Below are 16,795 nucleotides of genomic sequence, written 5' to 3'. Positions count from 1 at the left end.
CTGGACCAAGTGTCCTTAACTTTTAAGCTTGTTAGTCTAAGTTCAGGACTAAGTGTCCTTAACTTTTGAGCTTGTTAGTCTAAGTTCAGGACCTATTGTCCTTAATTTTTGGGCTTCTTAGCCTAAGTTCAGGACCTATTGTCCTTAATTTTTGAGCTTGTTAGTCTAAGTTCAGGACCAAATGTCCTTAACTTTTGAACTTGTAATTGTACCAAGTGTCCTTGACACAAACAAAAACAGTGAGTCTTTCTTTCAATTGTACCCCAGTTAGCAGTTGCCCTGACTATATTATTTATGCTTCTGCGTTATAGTGTCCAAACTACACTAGCATCCAATTTGCCTTCTGCAGTTTGTTCAATTTTCATCCGTCCACTCTTCTTTTCTTCTTTTAGAGCAAACTGTCAAATTTCATGAGTGTTGCCAGTTAAAATTTGGTCGTCTGGCCATTTGCCTTGACTTCAATTATAGTATTAGTATCAGCTATCACGTTTTACAGACCGGCGGCACAGCTTCTCCCTAACATGAAAGAGATAGAAGAAAGGATAACACAGTTTTTTCATATTAATTTGAATAGACTAGTGGCTGCTATTGCTAAGCATTGAAAATGTTGGATAAAAAATAAATACTACTTTATAAAGTGGCTACCCCACACAATTTTTACCCTATTTTATCCCTCCCCACCACCACCAGCCCACCATCAAGGCGTGATTTTTGAGGAATAAAGAAGTCTTCTTAGAAATCAACCCAGTACTAAATTTCTTTGCAAAGATCCATGAGGTCTGCAATAATTTTGAGGTATTATCACTTTTAGCTCATGTCAGAAAATATTTATATTCGGTAGTCAAAAAATTGTATAATTTTTTTGTGTATATATATATATATATATTCGGCTATTATTTTGAGAGCGGTTATACAGTGTCAATTTTTCAATAATTAATAATAATTTTCTCATCCTCAAGCAAAAAATCGAAAGTACAATTTTAAGCCTATGAAGAAGAAAAAATTAGGCTTTATTATTCGTGGAGCTTGATGGTTGCGGAAGGAATGATGTTATGATTAAGCTTCTTTTGGTGCGACGTTGTTCTTGTTTTGAAGGAAAGGAATTACTGTATGAGAGCAGATCTCTTCAAATTCCCCCTTAAACTGACATGCCGAATGAGTCCGATGCACAAAGTATTTCGCGTTCACGCAGGGAAGAGAAAGGACCGCACTCCAAAGTGTATGATGCAGACAGTTTACCGTACTGCAAGCATTAATGGCTGCTGACTTAAAACCGTGACCCATAGGTAACACAGAAACAACATTACCTTTGCTCCAAGACCTATTGGCCGGTATGCTACAAGCGGCTATCTGGTGTCATTTCTACCCTCTTGTAAAGTTGATGAATAAAGGGGAAGCCTTGGCGTAACTGGTAAAGTTGCTGTCATGTGACCAGGAGGTCACGTGTTCGAGCCGTGAAAATAACCTATTTCTGCAAGGTAATGCTGCATACAATAGACCCTTTATGGTCCGACTTTTCCCCGCACATAATGAGAGCTTAGTGCACCAAAGCAGCCAGTAAAGTTGATGAATGGTTTCTGATTCATGTTCTTGCTGTGTTACAAATGATAAAAGCCAGCTTCCTTACCGTCAATGGATGCTTTACTGATTATCCGACCTACCACCGTTAATGTATTCAATAGCCAGAATATAGGAAGGAAAATAAATCGGCTGGCGTTGCTGATCCATAATCTATAATGTTCCTGTTGTTTATCTAGCAAAGAGAGACAATGTAAACTTAAACAGAATATAAGGTTTTATACACATAATATTACAGCAGGATGGACCATGGAGTACATTTTGACAAAATTTCCTGGCGATAATCTGATGCCTGGATTTTGGAGAGGAAATAGTGAATATTTTGAAGATTTGTTTCCCAATGTCTATTTCATACAAAGCACGGGCAAAGTAAGAAAAGGGAACGAAAGGTGGAGACTTTTAAATGTCCAAACGCAAGAACATTCTTTAGTTTGAAAGTTTAGGACGTTCTTTTCAACCCAATTTCCTTTCCCCTTCCTCCAAACATCAAATACCTTTTTCAAACAAGTGACTTATTTTTCTAAAATGCACATTGTTTTTGTAATCGAATATCTTGTATCAATATCAATTTTGTCATGCCAAAGTCCAGAATATCCAAGATCCATCAGTGCAAAAACCAAATGATTTGGCATTTTCACCCTCTGCACATAAATCTACACAATGTACAGATCCAGAGACACCTGAAATATTCTCAAAGTTAATGTTCTGTACATTAAGAACCTTTGTCCCATTCAACCCTTCTCTTTTTTCAAGAGCCATGCTTACTTGCGCATGCAGGAAGTTCTGGACTTGAGGTTGCTGCGACACCTCTATAAGTCAGCCAAACTAAATTTAACAATAAACCGCGCTTACTCTTGTTCCAATTTCAGGAAACTTAGACTTTAGCACCGATCTTGTAATCTGCTAATGAAGTAGTCTCTACAGCTTCAACAGTAGATCCAGGCTCTTTCTTGTCCAACCCAAAGAACGAGCAATTTTGAAATGCATCCAGACTGCTAGCTATGAGGCGGTTCAAGCCACCAAGACTATTATCACTTAAAATTAGGTCTTCACTATGATATCTACATGAAGGTGCGTCCAACTCTAGCGGTCCTAAAGAGTCTGGCTGCAAAGTTGAAAAAGAGGAATTAGGTAAATACACGCCTGAAGCTGACATACTAGGTGGTTGTATGTATAAAGTAAACAATGCCAACACAACTAATAGCAAAAAGGCAGACGTTAATTATCCAAAACATCTCCATTCAGATGTATAAGCAGGACAAGTAAGAAAATATTTACCCAATATATGTCAGAGAGCCCACTAAGATCCTTTGTAGAACCACCCAAAGCTTGTGCATGACACTCATCCACTGGATCTTCATGAGCAAGTTCATCAGTTAAAGGTTCCATTTTCCCAGGCAAATCCTGCAAAAGAAAATAAAGTTGATGTATAAGCTCCACCTGTAACTAGCCAAAACTGATGCATGCTTGAAAAGATTCTCTTTGACATAAACCTTTACTCCTGCATCCAACAATAGGGAAGATGACTGAGAAATGTGCTGGCGGTTCTCTGCACCAACATTGCTGGATGAATTGTTCGCTGTACGTCTGAAAGCAACATCTTTTTGAAATGCAAAAGCATCACATGTATCTTCAGCATTCCAAATGGAAGATGCTTGAGGTGGAAGAGCCATCTGAGATTCAGCTTTGCTCTGATGTTTATATATATGAGCAGCAATCGCTGCGTCAAACGAGTCACAGCTAAATGGCATCTGCTGGAGAAAGTGAGAGCTTCCAGGTAAAGTTGATTCAATGCAGTCTGTTTCCTCATCGTCAGGTGCATCAGAGAGAAGATCTCCAACACTTATGTTGGTAAGGCTATCTTCCCAGTCCCCTGCTGATAAAGCACTGTTCTTGCTTCCCTGCATATCATGCTAACAGAAAGCAAAGTAAATATTCAGGAATAGAATAATAAGCAATCAAAGAAAAATATCATAAGTTTGGCACATTTAGCTGTTAATGAGACACCTTTTCTTGAGAAAGTTTTTTGATTTCGTAGAGAGAGGTAGATTAGTTTAGATCGCTAAGTCGCAACTGATTCAATGATATGCAATCCAACCTTCTTTTAAAGCAAAAATGACTGCCCTTAACACACAACACAACCAGAATAAAATAGGGAGAACCTCAAAATTCATTTGCTTCAACTTGAACATCTGATGATAAAACTTCAGTTTCTTCCCAGTAAGTAAAAACATGGTTTACGCAATCATTATCTTGGCATGAACTGGAAACTGATAACTTCACTTACCAATCAGACAAAGTCCAGAGGCGGATCAAGGATTTAAATTCTATGGGTTCAACTTTTAAGGTTTTGAGCATTGAACCCATTATATTTTTAAAGCTCATTATATTTTTAAAGTTATGGGTTCATATCTACTATTTTTTCAATTTTAACAAATTTTTTACATATAAATTTTACTCTGTGTTCAAAAGCTATGGATTCAATTGAACCCGTCATTGGCACGCTGCATCTGCCCCTAAGACAAACAAGTGCTAAATGAAAAATGTGTTACGATTGTTAACTTCTTGTCACATAATACGTTTATACAGTATATTTTGAGTTTCCCTAGCTTAGTGACTGAGTACTCACTTTGGTAATAGCTGATCTAAAGGGGATATCTTTTATTGCCTAATTTTGTTCCTTCTGCATGTGGGTGATTTTACAGTCATGGTTTTACTGACCATTTTAGAAATATTGGATCAACTGCTCAGGCTTTTAGCCTTTGGACAATTTTCAAAAAAATTAGACTGACAAGAAATTAATACATAAAGATTTATCACACAACAAACTTCTCAAGACAGCGGGCACAGGATCCAAATTAGGAATAAGACTTAATCCCTAGATCCCCTCAATCACCCTCTCTCGAACATCAAGATTATAGCAAGGTTGTTTGCTACTTGGAACAATTCCGTTAGTATTTCCTTCCCTGATTCAAATGCACACATTTTCATGATCACTGTACTCCTGAAAAAATGATGTGTCCTGGGATGCTACTTAAAATAGGCGGTTTCTTTCTATGGGATCCTTATCCCGTTTGACATTTTACCAGCAGATTTTACTTTGTCTCTTATCTCAGACTAAAACCTAATGCTAACCATCTCGCAAAAAAATTGTATCTATAATTATTTCCTTAACAAACTATTGCATCATCAAGATAAGTTGGTCTTCAACACATCTGACATAGGATAAGCTCCCGCAACACCTCCAGAGCGTAATTCAAATACTAGAAGAATAGAATAGCCTCTATAAAACTGACCCAAGTTTACTGAAATCCATCATGTAATAGGATAACTAAGTTACAAAAAGGTGTGCTGTGACTTTAATCATCACACAAAAAGCAGACAATGGAAGCAAACATAACATCAGCTGATAGTAGAAGAACCAAAAAGAATTCAACTGAATTGTCAGTTTTCCTATTTTCTACAGAGCAAATCAAGCTAGACTGATAATGAGAGTGAAACTAAAGAAAAGAAAATACCATCTCAACTTGTTTCTCTGTGGTTATAGCTCCGTTATCCCGTCTATGCATTAGCAGAGTTTCATTATGATCCGAATTGTAGGTATTCACACCCATGGTAGCTTGCAAGTTTGACTCACCAGACAGCTCGGTTGAGGAGGATGTCACAGTCATTCTTGGGTTAGAAACTAGTGGTTCTTTAGAAAAACGTACAAGTTTACCATGGGATGATGCTAGTACTTCCTCATTCTTTTCTTCTGTTATGTTAGTGTTAGTATTTTGTGTAAAGGGAGTGGTAGATGACAATGGTGCTTGAAACGTTCCAAGCTCAGAATTTGGAAACCAACCATATCTAAAAGAAGGAAAAATAAGTCAGTTGCACAGCTACTGCAGAGATAAATTCTTAAGGATACAAAAAGAAAATGTAAAACACAGACCTGAGACGGAAAACTGGAGGGCTTCCAATCAGATTATATACATCTGCAGCACTTAGTGTAGTATCTTTGGTCCATCTCAGGGATTGCACCAGGTTTTCCATCTGAACATGGTAAGGAAAAAGCACCAGTTTTCCAGTTGCTATGCTCGAGCTTCCCCATTTACGATTGAGATGTTCCAAAATGGATGACATCTTTTTCCTATTACTTAGAGTGAGTTCCAAGTATGGGTTATGATTATCCTGACACAGAAAGGAAAGAGAAGTGATAGCAAATAAATTTGACGTCAAATGTAGTAACCAGTTAACCACAGGACAGCAAAGAGATTTACTTGACCTACCATTTCCAGGGCTCTTCTAGTTCCTTCATCAACAGGAAACAGCTGGAGCTTGAGTTTCATACAACTCTGTAAATTGGTCTCATTTAACAGATTTTGTGATAAAGTCGGCAAAGAAGGCACATCTTTCCCGACATGTTCAAATCCATTTATACCTGCAAATTATTCACAAAAAGGATGGCAAGAAGTTAGATACATTTGATGGAATCAGCAATCCTCAATGGCAACAGGAAAAGCTGCAGCTAACTGCTAACCCTGTGAATTCTGGACCAGTCCAACATCTTTATCGATAGTTGCCCGTTCCAAATGCTCGGCAGCATCAGCTACCAATGAAACTCCAGCAATTGCAGCCTTCTCCCACCTTTTATATGCAGCTGTTGATACAGAACCTGCCACCCAGAGACGATACAATCAAGAGTTGAACTCGGAGACGACTTTGTTATTTAGGAAAATCAAAAGCAAAAGAACACCAGAAGAAAAAAGACAAAGCAGTAGACAGACTATATCAGTGATAGGAATATCACTGTTAACGCTCCTCTGAACAATGTCAGTTAAGGTATGGAGGGTGGGATGAAGAGAACGTTTTAGCTTGCCACTGCCATGGTATGTGCAATGCAGTCAGATATTTTTGTGATCCCATCTGAAAGTAGTATGTAAGAGTGGAAGAAGACCAAAACACATATGTCCATGTAAAATGAAACACCTATACTCAAAACATATGGAATGGTAGGAGTAGCCCGAGATCTTTATAAACCAGTTATGCCCTTATATATCCAATATGGAGCAATCTATATCTATAACATATGATTTGCTAGAAGATGCAGGGAAAGCATAAAAGCCAAAGAAGCAAAAGGGCAGCCCGGTGCACAAAGCATCCTGCATCCACACAGGGTCCGGAGAAGGGCCTCACCCCAAGGGGTGTGATGTAGACAGCCTACCCTAATGCAAGAATTAGTGGCTGCTTCCACGGCTCGAACCTGTGACCTATAGGTCACACGGAGACAACTTTACTATTGCTCCAAGGCTCCCCTTTGTAAAAGCCAAAGAAGCAATAACTGCAATTCATTCATGAGCTTTATAACTAACAAACCTATCTTTCGTCGATGTCTAGCATTTTTCACTGGAGAAGAGTCTACTTTTGTGTTGCTTCTATTTACACCCATAGTCACATGGCGTTTTAGAGAAGAGCCTTTTCCAGATCCAAATTTCTGTACGTCCTGGTTGTCCAGAAGAACCACTTTAACTGTCCGACTATCATTAGTTGACACTCTGCTATGACTTGAAAGAGATGCAGCAGCTGTAGAACTACTTTCTCCTTGAGAAGGACGCCTTCTTACATTCTTTTTCCGGTCTTTCAACAGCTGACTCTCCTTTATGACAATAAATGTTTGTTTAGTCCAACTAAGAATAAAGAAATCATGCTGAAACATGGGGCACAAAAAGTTGATGTTCTGACTGACCAAAGTCTCGATAAATATTTTAAATCTCCGTGGTTTCAAGTGAAGCTTTGAAGCTTTACAGCTAGACTTTTCCAGTAAAGACCACCTACAGTCAAAGTCAAGGTAGCTATATTATTACAAGTAGCTATTTAACATGTACAAGTGTCAAAACTAAGCTGCATTTGCTCCAACTTCACATTATAAATTTGTAGCAGATAGACAGACAAAGTCACTGGTTTACTTCTCCAAACCAGCAAATATTTAACATATCATACAGCTGATTCACTTCACCACCGGGAGACATAAGTGTAGCATTCCTCACACATAATTTCCACAGTCATAATATAATATTTTAAAAGCTAAAAGGAAACTTTGAACCCATCCTTACATTAAACCATAGCAGCTTCTATGTCATAAAAATGGATTAAAAGAGGATCATGCTGCTAACGAAATGGCACAAAATCATTTCCGGCCAAACTTTCATTAGTTTGAAACAACCAGAGAGAGGTAAATGACTAGGTGATGCTTCCCACATACCATCGCAGCATTGCAGCATTAGTGTCCTTGGAATTTTTGGCATCAAGACTAAGTTCCGGACCCAACAACTTGTTCATACGCCTCACAAGACGATAATAATAATGTCTGACCTGACAAATCAAAGAAATAAAGGTGTCAAAAAAAAAAAGGAAAAGATAAGTGAAGCAATAACCATGGTAAAAAAGATATCTGGATAATTAAATAAATAAATGACACCATATATCACCTGATCCTTGTTTTTACTCTGCACACGACTAGTAATTTTCTCAAAGTTCTGAAAAAGTAAGTGTCACATCCACAGTCATTATTGATCCCACAAGAAAAACAAAAACTAAAAAGGAAGCCAGCTATATATACACAAACACAGTGAATACCTTGCCAACTTGTCGCAGTGCAGAGAAAAAGCTTTCTTCCTCCTGACGTGTCCATGCAGCCCATTGACGTGTCTGCCTTTTGGCTGGCATTGGTAATAAATATCCCAGCAGCAGAAATGACAAGTTAGCCATCAGCAACTAGAGAACAATTAAGTCTAAGACAGATAAGATAAAGCACATATTTTGATGACATACCTGGTTTCTGCAGCATAACCTGGTCTTGGGACAATGATACCTGCTGTGTCACTGCATGATCATATATCAGCACGGACAGCTGTGCAGCAGGATGATCTTCTGAGGTTATCACTGGCTGTGCTGCTGCAGGATGTTGTGTATCATCAGAAACTCCATCCTTGCACATAAGTGTCTCAGGATGGAGGCATCTGTCACACTCTAAGGAGACCTGTGGCTCCATTTGCATGTTGAAGTCATCCGAAGTACTAGCTTTGCATTCTACTTTCAACTACAAACACCCGAAGATACTTCTCAGACCTCCAATCCAACTGATAATATGTGCAGATAAAAAGGTACCTATCAGAGCAAATAAAAGACCACTCAACATTCAAACAGAGAAATTCAAGATTGAATAAGACACATACAGTCAGACTTGCAGACTCAGGAAATAACATTGCTCTCTGTATATATCAACATACTACACCATATAAATCCATGCATATGCACATGCTCAGAATATGTACCCTTCAAGATCCATTATCCTGGTAAGAGATCAGGTATGCACTAATTTCAAGGTGGAAAAAGGACGAGACAAAAAAAAAGGACTAAAAAAGAAAAAAGACGTAAAAGAACTAACGGGTCATTTGGTTTGAAGACAAGTTATGCTGGGATTAGTTATCTGGGTTTAGTTATGCTGGTATTATTTCTTATTGACTGCTTGGTATGTTGTATTAATTTTGGAATTATCAATTTTACTGCTTTAACCTGGGATAACTATTCCACTCTCTAGCAGGTATAAGTTATCCCGGTACTGTTTCTAATTCTGAGATAACTTATCTCAGAATTAGTAACCAAACAAGGGATAGGTGATACTAAATATTTATCCCAGGGTTACTTTTGCTTATCCATCATACCAAACAACCCCTAAATGTTACAATAGCTTCAGTATACCTCATGTGTTAAAGCAACCAGGAATAAATGTGGAAGAACTGACAGTTCAACTCAGTCTCAAACCATACTTGGTAGAGAGGATCTTATCGAAAAACCTTAGACGAAACTGGTTTCAGCGAATCATAAGATTCATCAATGGAACTTAAAAGCTATAGCCGAAGTATGGGTGTTTTCTAAATGATAATAAGTCGTAGAAACCATAATCCCCATGAAAGTAGGATACAATATTGTTAGTCAACCTACTAATAACTCTAAAAGAAAACCAAGATATTTAATATGCTAAAGCAACAACATATAAATATCTCCAAAACTATTTGAGTGAATGTTATACTGAAAAGAATAAGTTTGGCAAACCATAGTCTTGGTCAACGAGGAATCTGGAGAAGTAAATATTTAAGAACCTGAAGCAACTAAAAGTAATTAGGTAAATACAGTACTCCCTGCGTCCAATTTATGTGGCACCGTTCGAATTTCGAGAGTCAAACAAGTTTTTCTTTGACAGCGATATTTTCTTACGCGTTTTAAATATTTTGAATTGTTAATTATTGTGACTTATAATTTTATGTAGTTCCCAAATATGTAAATTTTATTTCAATTTTTTTTTTAAATTCTATGTCCAAATTCATGGCCAAAAGGGCAACCCGGTGCACTAAGCTCCTGCTATGCGCGGGGTCCAGGGAAGGGCCGGACCACAAGGGTTTATTGTATGCAGCCTTACCCAGCATTTCTACAAGAGCCTGTTTCTACGGCTCGAACCCGTGACCTCCTGGTCACATGGCAACAACTTTATCAGCTATGCCAAGGCTCCCATTCTCCAAATTCACGATCCAAATTAAGAAATTTGACACTCGAAATCCAAATGGTGTCACATAAATTGGGATGGCGGGAGTATTATAGAGAGCCTAGAAAAGTTTATCATGCATGGATAAAGAGTATCAACTGAAAATTACCCACACGCGAATCATTTTTCTTTTTTAATTGTTCTCCATCATACATATTGAATACTTCGGACAACCTTTCATATATTTTTCTTAAAACATTCAACCCAAAGGTTTTCAAAACAGTAAATTGAAAACTAAATATTTAGAAATCTACAATGCAAACTGAGACAGCTTTCCAAAAGTTTAAATCATGTTGGTTGATGTCCTAAATTTTACGCATATGTATCATGCATATACATATGTGTCCCTATCAAAATATATATACGTATATGTGTGTGTGGCGCCTGCACATGCACATAGAAAAATATCTCTAAAGTAGATCAATTAAAGGTAAATTGGAATTGCTTTTATTTAGAAAACTAGTTCATTATGCAAATAGAAGCTCGAATGGATAAAGGATGAAAAGGAATGATTGCAGTAAACTCACATATTGCTGTTGATTTTTTTATTTTTTTGCTTTAGTAAAGTCACAAATTAGTTATAGAAACTATGGAATTATACACAGAGGTGCCATTCAAATTAAATACATGAATGTTCTAAAGCTTGCAGAATTCATGTCTTCTACTTACATCATAATTCTTCTGTGCACAAACTAGTTGTTTTCTTTTAGGAATAAAGTAAGCATGTAACGAAATAAGTACATGCAGTAGGTCACTGGTTCAACAAAATTGGGAATTAATACGGTCCATCTACATTGTTAACATATTTACAACGACAGCAAAATGAAAGAGTCAGTAAACACGTTGAGGTTAATATGAATAGGAACCGATACTCCATCAAAATATCTCTGATTTTTCTCCCTCTCCGAAATCCACCAAATGACATTGGGAATAGTATACATTTCGTGTTTTCCTCCAAACTAGCTCAGATATGCATTTGTAAATGATCTGGGCATTGCCCAACCCCTAACAGGTTTCGGAATATATCCCACAGCTCCCTTGCTACCCACAGTGTAGGAACACATTTTTTTCTTTTCACTATTCGAATATATCATCTTAGTGCCATGTTGTTTATTATTAATATTATTACAACCATTATTTACTTGTTAAAAATCAAAATATACAAGTGGAAAAGAGATGAATTAATTGTTAATTAATGAACTTGTTACTTTTTAGGAAAAGGAATTTAGAGATTAATACTAGTCACTTGATTGCAGTTTTGAATCTAAATCAAAATTTTAATTGGTGTTTGAACTTAATTGGTGTTTGCATAGTCTTTAATTTGCATAGTATTTACTTCATCTATCTCCCTTAATTATAGTTTTCAGTTACTCTTTTTTTATAAAGACCTTTTGGTACTTTATTCATATAATTGCTTTTAGTGTTTATGGTTATTTTTCTGGCCTTACATATTTTTCTTGCTTCATTGCACCTTCTTTTACTAAAGCTCATGCTTCTATTGTGCTTTGAGCTTAAAGCTCCAAAAATCTGAGACTCTTTTCTACGCTTCTCGTCTTTGACAACACCAGCAAGAACTCTACAGGTAAATCGATATAATATACATTTTTCAATTCATCCAAAAAGTCATAAAATGAAAGAGTTTGTGCTTTAAGCTGTGTATTGATGACAGTTTGCTCTCAAAATGTCCGCTATCCTATTTGATATAAGTCACCGAAAGGATGCAGGGCGGCACTGTGATTGATAAGGCTTTAAGCGTCTCACAACTAGTTCCTCAGTTATGCACTCCCTCCATTTCCTTTTATGCGACGACACCGAGTATAGGGTTTAAGAAAGAAAAAAAGCTTTTTGAGACCTGTGGTCTTGAACATGTCATGACATCTATTTTAAAAAAAGACATGTCATGACATTTATGTGGCTATAAAATCATGTCATTAAGGGTAAAATGAGACGTTTAAAGTTAAAAATTAAAAGGTATAGACCATTTTGGAACAAACCAAAAAAGAAATAATGTCACATAAAACGGAACAGAGAGAGTACTTACTTTTAGCCTGCCATGTTACAATATAAAGATACAATTCCTTTATCGGTCTTGATTATACTCAATTAGGCAAGATCTCAATCCCGCTAGACATCACAAAGGGATTGGTAGCAAAGGAATCCAAGGTAAACGGGTGGTGGAGTTATGACTCCCCAAGAACCCAAGTTTAATTCATGAGATTCAAGGAGACATATCACATAGCTATTATTTCTCGTGCTCGATTTTAGATGAAACTAAAGTTCATGTTGTTCTCATCCATATATCATGTTCATAGCTCTCTAATTGCACATTGTTCTACTATGTTTTGGTCCAAAAAATTAAAGCTTGCTACGAAAGCAACATACTTCGTTTAATTTAGTTCAAGCTTATTATAACTAGATATTTTGGTTTCCTATCACCTATAGCCTAAGTTATATCCATCATAAATTAAACTAGAAATCAATCAAATTCTACCAAAATTGAATACGGGAAAAGCCTAAAATCAGCAATTGCGAATTTCTATAGACCACAGATAAGTTCCTGAGGAATAATGTACTATATAATTCCATACCAACACTAATCAGCAACAGATAATGAAATTAAAGCTTTGAATCTAATAATTAAACAAATAAAACAGGAAAATTAGGGCAAAATTCACGTAATTCAGGTCGGTTTCGGAGTAGGAAGAGTTAAAAACAGTTACCGGAAAAATCACCGGAGAAGTTGAATGAAGAACGCCGTCAGGAACCCAAGCGGCAAGGCGGCACCGGCAGAAAGAAGCAAAGTGGAAAAAAGGAAAGTAGATTCGAATTAGGAATGGATCGATTGGTCACAGGGGAAATTGAAAAGGAAAGGAAAGGAAAGGAAAGGAGAGGAACAAAAGTTTACAATATGATGAAAATTACACACACATGAGGAAAAAAAATAAGAGAATTAAGATATTTCCCCTTCAAATTTTCCTTTTAAACTAATTAACCTCTTATGTTCAAATTTTCCTTTTAAACTAATTAACCTCTTATGTTCAAATTTAAGTTTTAACTTCAACCCTTTGAACTCCATACACATGGGGGCAAAATTGTCATTTACATTTACCTTAATAGTATCACAATTTAATGACTTATATTGATTCATACTTTGTTAGGGAGGAATAAGAATGTGTATCATGATAAAGAAAAGGGATTGTTACACAAATACCCGACCAGATTCAATGTTTATATTTTCTAGACGATATATATAGATTTTATATATATATATTATGTTTGTTGATTATTTTAATTTATGAAATTAGGTAGACGGCCATTTGAGTTAAATCTTCTAAAGAAAAACAAAAGATGGGAAGGATTATGGTGGAATTTACAATCAATAAATCATGACCCTAATCTCTATTTGGAATAATAGATTTTTTATCATTTTGGTAACGATAATTTATTGGTTTTGGTATATTAATTAAAAATTAATTTTGGTTATAGTTACATTAAAAGTCGAGGAAACTTGCACCTCTTAAGATTGAGTAACGCAACCCTACAATGCCGGAACAAAACTCATTCAAGTGCTCACCTTAATTCTTTACCCCAAGTCCCCAACCCTAGCCCCCTCCTCATTCCTCTCTCTATTTTCACTTATTTTTTATTTAATCATTTGATATTGAAGTTCTTGCTCAACTATTCTTAATCCGTATTGGATCCGTCCATTAAGAGGATTAAAGCATTCTCTACTAAAAGATTCTTTATTCTCAAAGCTCAAACATCTTTTTGTTTAGCAACTTTAAGTTAGTTACTACACCATTTGGGATATATCGCAATTATTTGTCAATTCTGTCATATTTAAGATATGTTGCAACTACTTATCGACTCTGTCATCCCCCTTTGTGACAACAAAGGATTCAAAATAATATGTCTAAGTCTGGGACTTTTTGTTTTGAGTTTTTCTCCCTCAAAAGAAGTTAATTGTTAAAATATAAAATAACGAACTTTTCAGTGATTGTTTATACCATATCCACTTCATGATAACAAGTACAAGATTTGGTGAATTTTCCTTTTAAATTAACATGTATGTGTCACGCCTCCTTTTTACCTACACCCCCGGAAGGGTATATAAGAGAGTTTTTTCCAACTTAAAGTGACAATCGAAACGGGATTATTTATTTATAGAAATTCAAAGTCGCCACTTGGGATAATTTAGGGTGTCCCAAGTCACCTGTTCAAGTCCCGAATCGAGGAAAGAGTGACTCTGTTTTACAGTCCGTGAACCAGAAATCCAGGTAAGAAATTCCGTTAAACCCGAGAGAAGGTGTTAGGCATTCCCGGGTTCCGTGGTTCTAGCACGGTCGCTCAACTGTTATAATTGGCCTATTATCTGATTTTAATACATATTTTAGCCTATGGTTCAATTTTAACTTATTAACCGCTCTTATGTATTTTTAGGAAGATTGCAACGTCATTTAAAATATGTCTTGAACCATGTCACATAAATGCACCCGCGGTCCACGACACATTCTATTTAACCTTGTTGGAAATTAGAACGGGGTCACATGAAATGCACACCCGAATTGAGAATTAGACATCGTAACTATGTCACGGGAACCGTACCTATGGTCATGATAGTTTATTTATTAATCGCGCCTAAAACATGCTCCTATCGATCCGAACAATTAAGAAAAATAGAACAAGAACAAGAGAGACTTTCTTAAGTTTAAAATCTTTCTCATATTTATCCGGGATCTGTAATGACCATTGTTAGGAGTTCAAAATGATGAAATCACATTACATATACCAAAATTCCCTTAAAGAGTAAAAATAGTCATTTCCAGTAATTCACAAGCTAAGGTAAGCTTTGCTTTAAAGTGAAGCTCTAATTTTGGACAATTCATGAATCAAAGCTCACTGAATATGGCAGTTAATTGACCTTAATCGAGCAAACAAAAAATGACAAACATAAACATGAATCTTTAACTTAGATGAAGGAGAATCAAAGAATGTTGTATCATTTATTGAATAGGTCATTCATAGGCTTTAAAACCGTGCATGAACAGAGTATTCAATAAAAGCAACTCATAACATGAAGCTTCACTAAGAAAAATGAACCAATACGTACATTAATACCATATGCGAACACAAAGATTAAACAGATAAAAGAGAGGAGTTTAGATGAACCAACAATATTTGCTCTGGCAATTCCAGTAAAATTTAAACCAAGACATGCTAGAAACAGTAAGCTAATATCTCAATATTCATCAAACACATAACACAAAATCACAAGACATCGAGAAATTGAGAAGAAATGAACCTGAAATTAGAAAATGGGTCGACTGATTCAGATATTAACTTCCAAATTTGAGAGAAAGAACATCAGCAAAGTCGAGCAAGAATCGCAGGCAAAATCGAAACCTCGAACCGGAAACCTCGTCAAATTCGAAACAAACTACCTTCAACCGAGCTTAATATTGAATTTGAAACTCGTACGCTTGGACTGTTTTGAAACTCCTAAGCAACAAGATCAAACAAAACCTCTAATCGACAACACTGGTAGCCCAAAATATTCAATAATGAAGAAACAATTAAAAGGTACAGCAGTTCCGATTCCAAAATTCGACTGAAATAGTCTTTCAACTGATGAGTACTCCCAACTATTACAAGGATTTCAGCTCTGAAATACAATTGAATGAACAACAGGAACTTGTTCCACAAAAACAAAATGTCAAACAACAACAACACTCGAACAACGCCGGAAACATCAAACTCAACTAGACATAACCGTACTCCATATTTGAGACCGAAGATCGGAATCTAAGAAAAAGGCAGATGTGTATTTCGGGGGTTGGGTTGTTGTTAATGGGAAGAAGCAGAAGCAGCGATGGCTATGGTGTTCGCAGGTTCTCTGTCCAGCGGCGACTGTGTGTATGTTTATCAACGAGCTCGTCGCTGGCTTCTGGGTGTTCTGTGTGTTGTATTGATTTTAGGGGTGTGGTGAAGAAGATCCGTTCAGAAGGGGGGTCGTCCTTGGTGTTATCGGCGCTTAGCTTTTTTCAGATGCCTCTTTCTTTTTATTTTTTTCAGGCGTCTTTATTTTTATTTGTGTATTTTCAGCTTATTGCTCTTAGGTCCTTAGGGTATTTTTATTTATTTTTTGTTCCAAAGAAGAGTCTAGAAGGGTCTCTAAGATTAGCTTAATGGGTATTAGATATTGAACTTAAGGAATTGGCTAGAAACTTGGTCCTTTATGACTAGCTATGTTCAAAATTAGCTTAATTAACTAAAAGTATTATCGAAAATATTAATTAGCTCTACTTAAGTAAAAATAATTATCAAAATAAGACTGACCATTAAAACAAAACTATTTTTTGGTATTTTTTCAAGATTAAAAATGACTACAAAACATTAATGAACCTATTTTTTGTAATTTTCGTTTTCTTGTAATAACATAAAAGTAAAAGAGTAAAAATGAGTTGAAATAGCTATATTAGGCCTAAATTAAATATTTACGTGCTAAAATATGAAAAATCTTGGGAGGGTCAAAAATCACATGTCTACAACTACCCCTTTTTTACTGGAAAGACGAAGTATTTTTCAGACAAAGAACGACTAGACATGTTTTTTGACCCGACCCTTATTTGGAGA

At 36.2% G+C, this 16,795-nt stretch overlaps 1 protein-coding gene across 11 annotated transcripts; it reads right to left on the bottom strand.

Moving 5' to 3' along the window:
- Positions 1-1,875: 1,875 nt before the first annotated feature.
- On the bottom strand, positions 1,876-16,231 carry LOC107791281 (TSL-kinase interacting protein 1). 11 transcript variants are annotated; one of them, XM_075222592.1, is made up of 14 exons: positions 15,465-16,231; positions 8,392-8,659; positions 8,197-8,279; positions 8,049-8,096; positions 7,823-7,932; positions 7,307-7,391; positions 6,937-7,216; positions 6,101-6,235; positions 5,850-6,001; positions 5,513-5,751; positions 5,097-5,427; positions 3,072-3,479; positions 2,857-2,982; positions 1,876-2,683 (listed from the first exon to the last, which is right to left on the bottom strand). In XM_075222592.1, exons 2-14 carry the CDS (start codon positions 8,615-8,617, stop codon positions 2,453-2,455), a joined length of 2,454 nt encoding a protein of 817 aa, XP_075078693.1. In that variant the 5' UTR covers positions 8,618-8,659; positions 15,465-16,231; the 3' UTR covers positions 1,876-2,452. The 11 variants fall into 11 exon arrangements, with proteins under 11 accessions (XP_075078693.1, XP_016468795.1, XP_016468803.1 ...); XM_016613309.2 differs by having other exon boundaries at positions 3,072-3,491; positions 8,392-8,727; positions 15,465-16,222; XM_016613317.2 differs by having other exon boundaries at positions 8,392-8,727; positions 15,465-16,222.
- Positions 16,232-16,795: the final 564 nt, after the last annotated feature.

This window comes from Nicotiana tabacum, chromosome 10 (genome assembly GCF_000715075.1).
Source record: "Nicotiana tabacum cultivar K326 chromosome 10, ASM71507v2, whole genome shotgun sequence".
NCBI lineage: Eukaryota > Viridiplantae > Streptophyta > Magnoliopsida > Solanales > Solanaceae > Nicotiana > Nicotiana tabacum.
The sequence above is the reverse complement of the archived record's forward strand: the minus strand, read 5'-3'. Positions and strand labels throughout refer to the sequence as shown.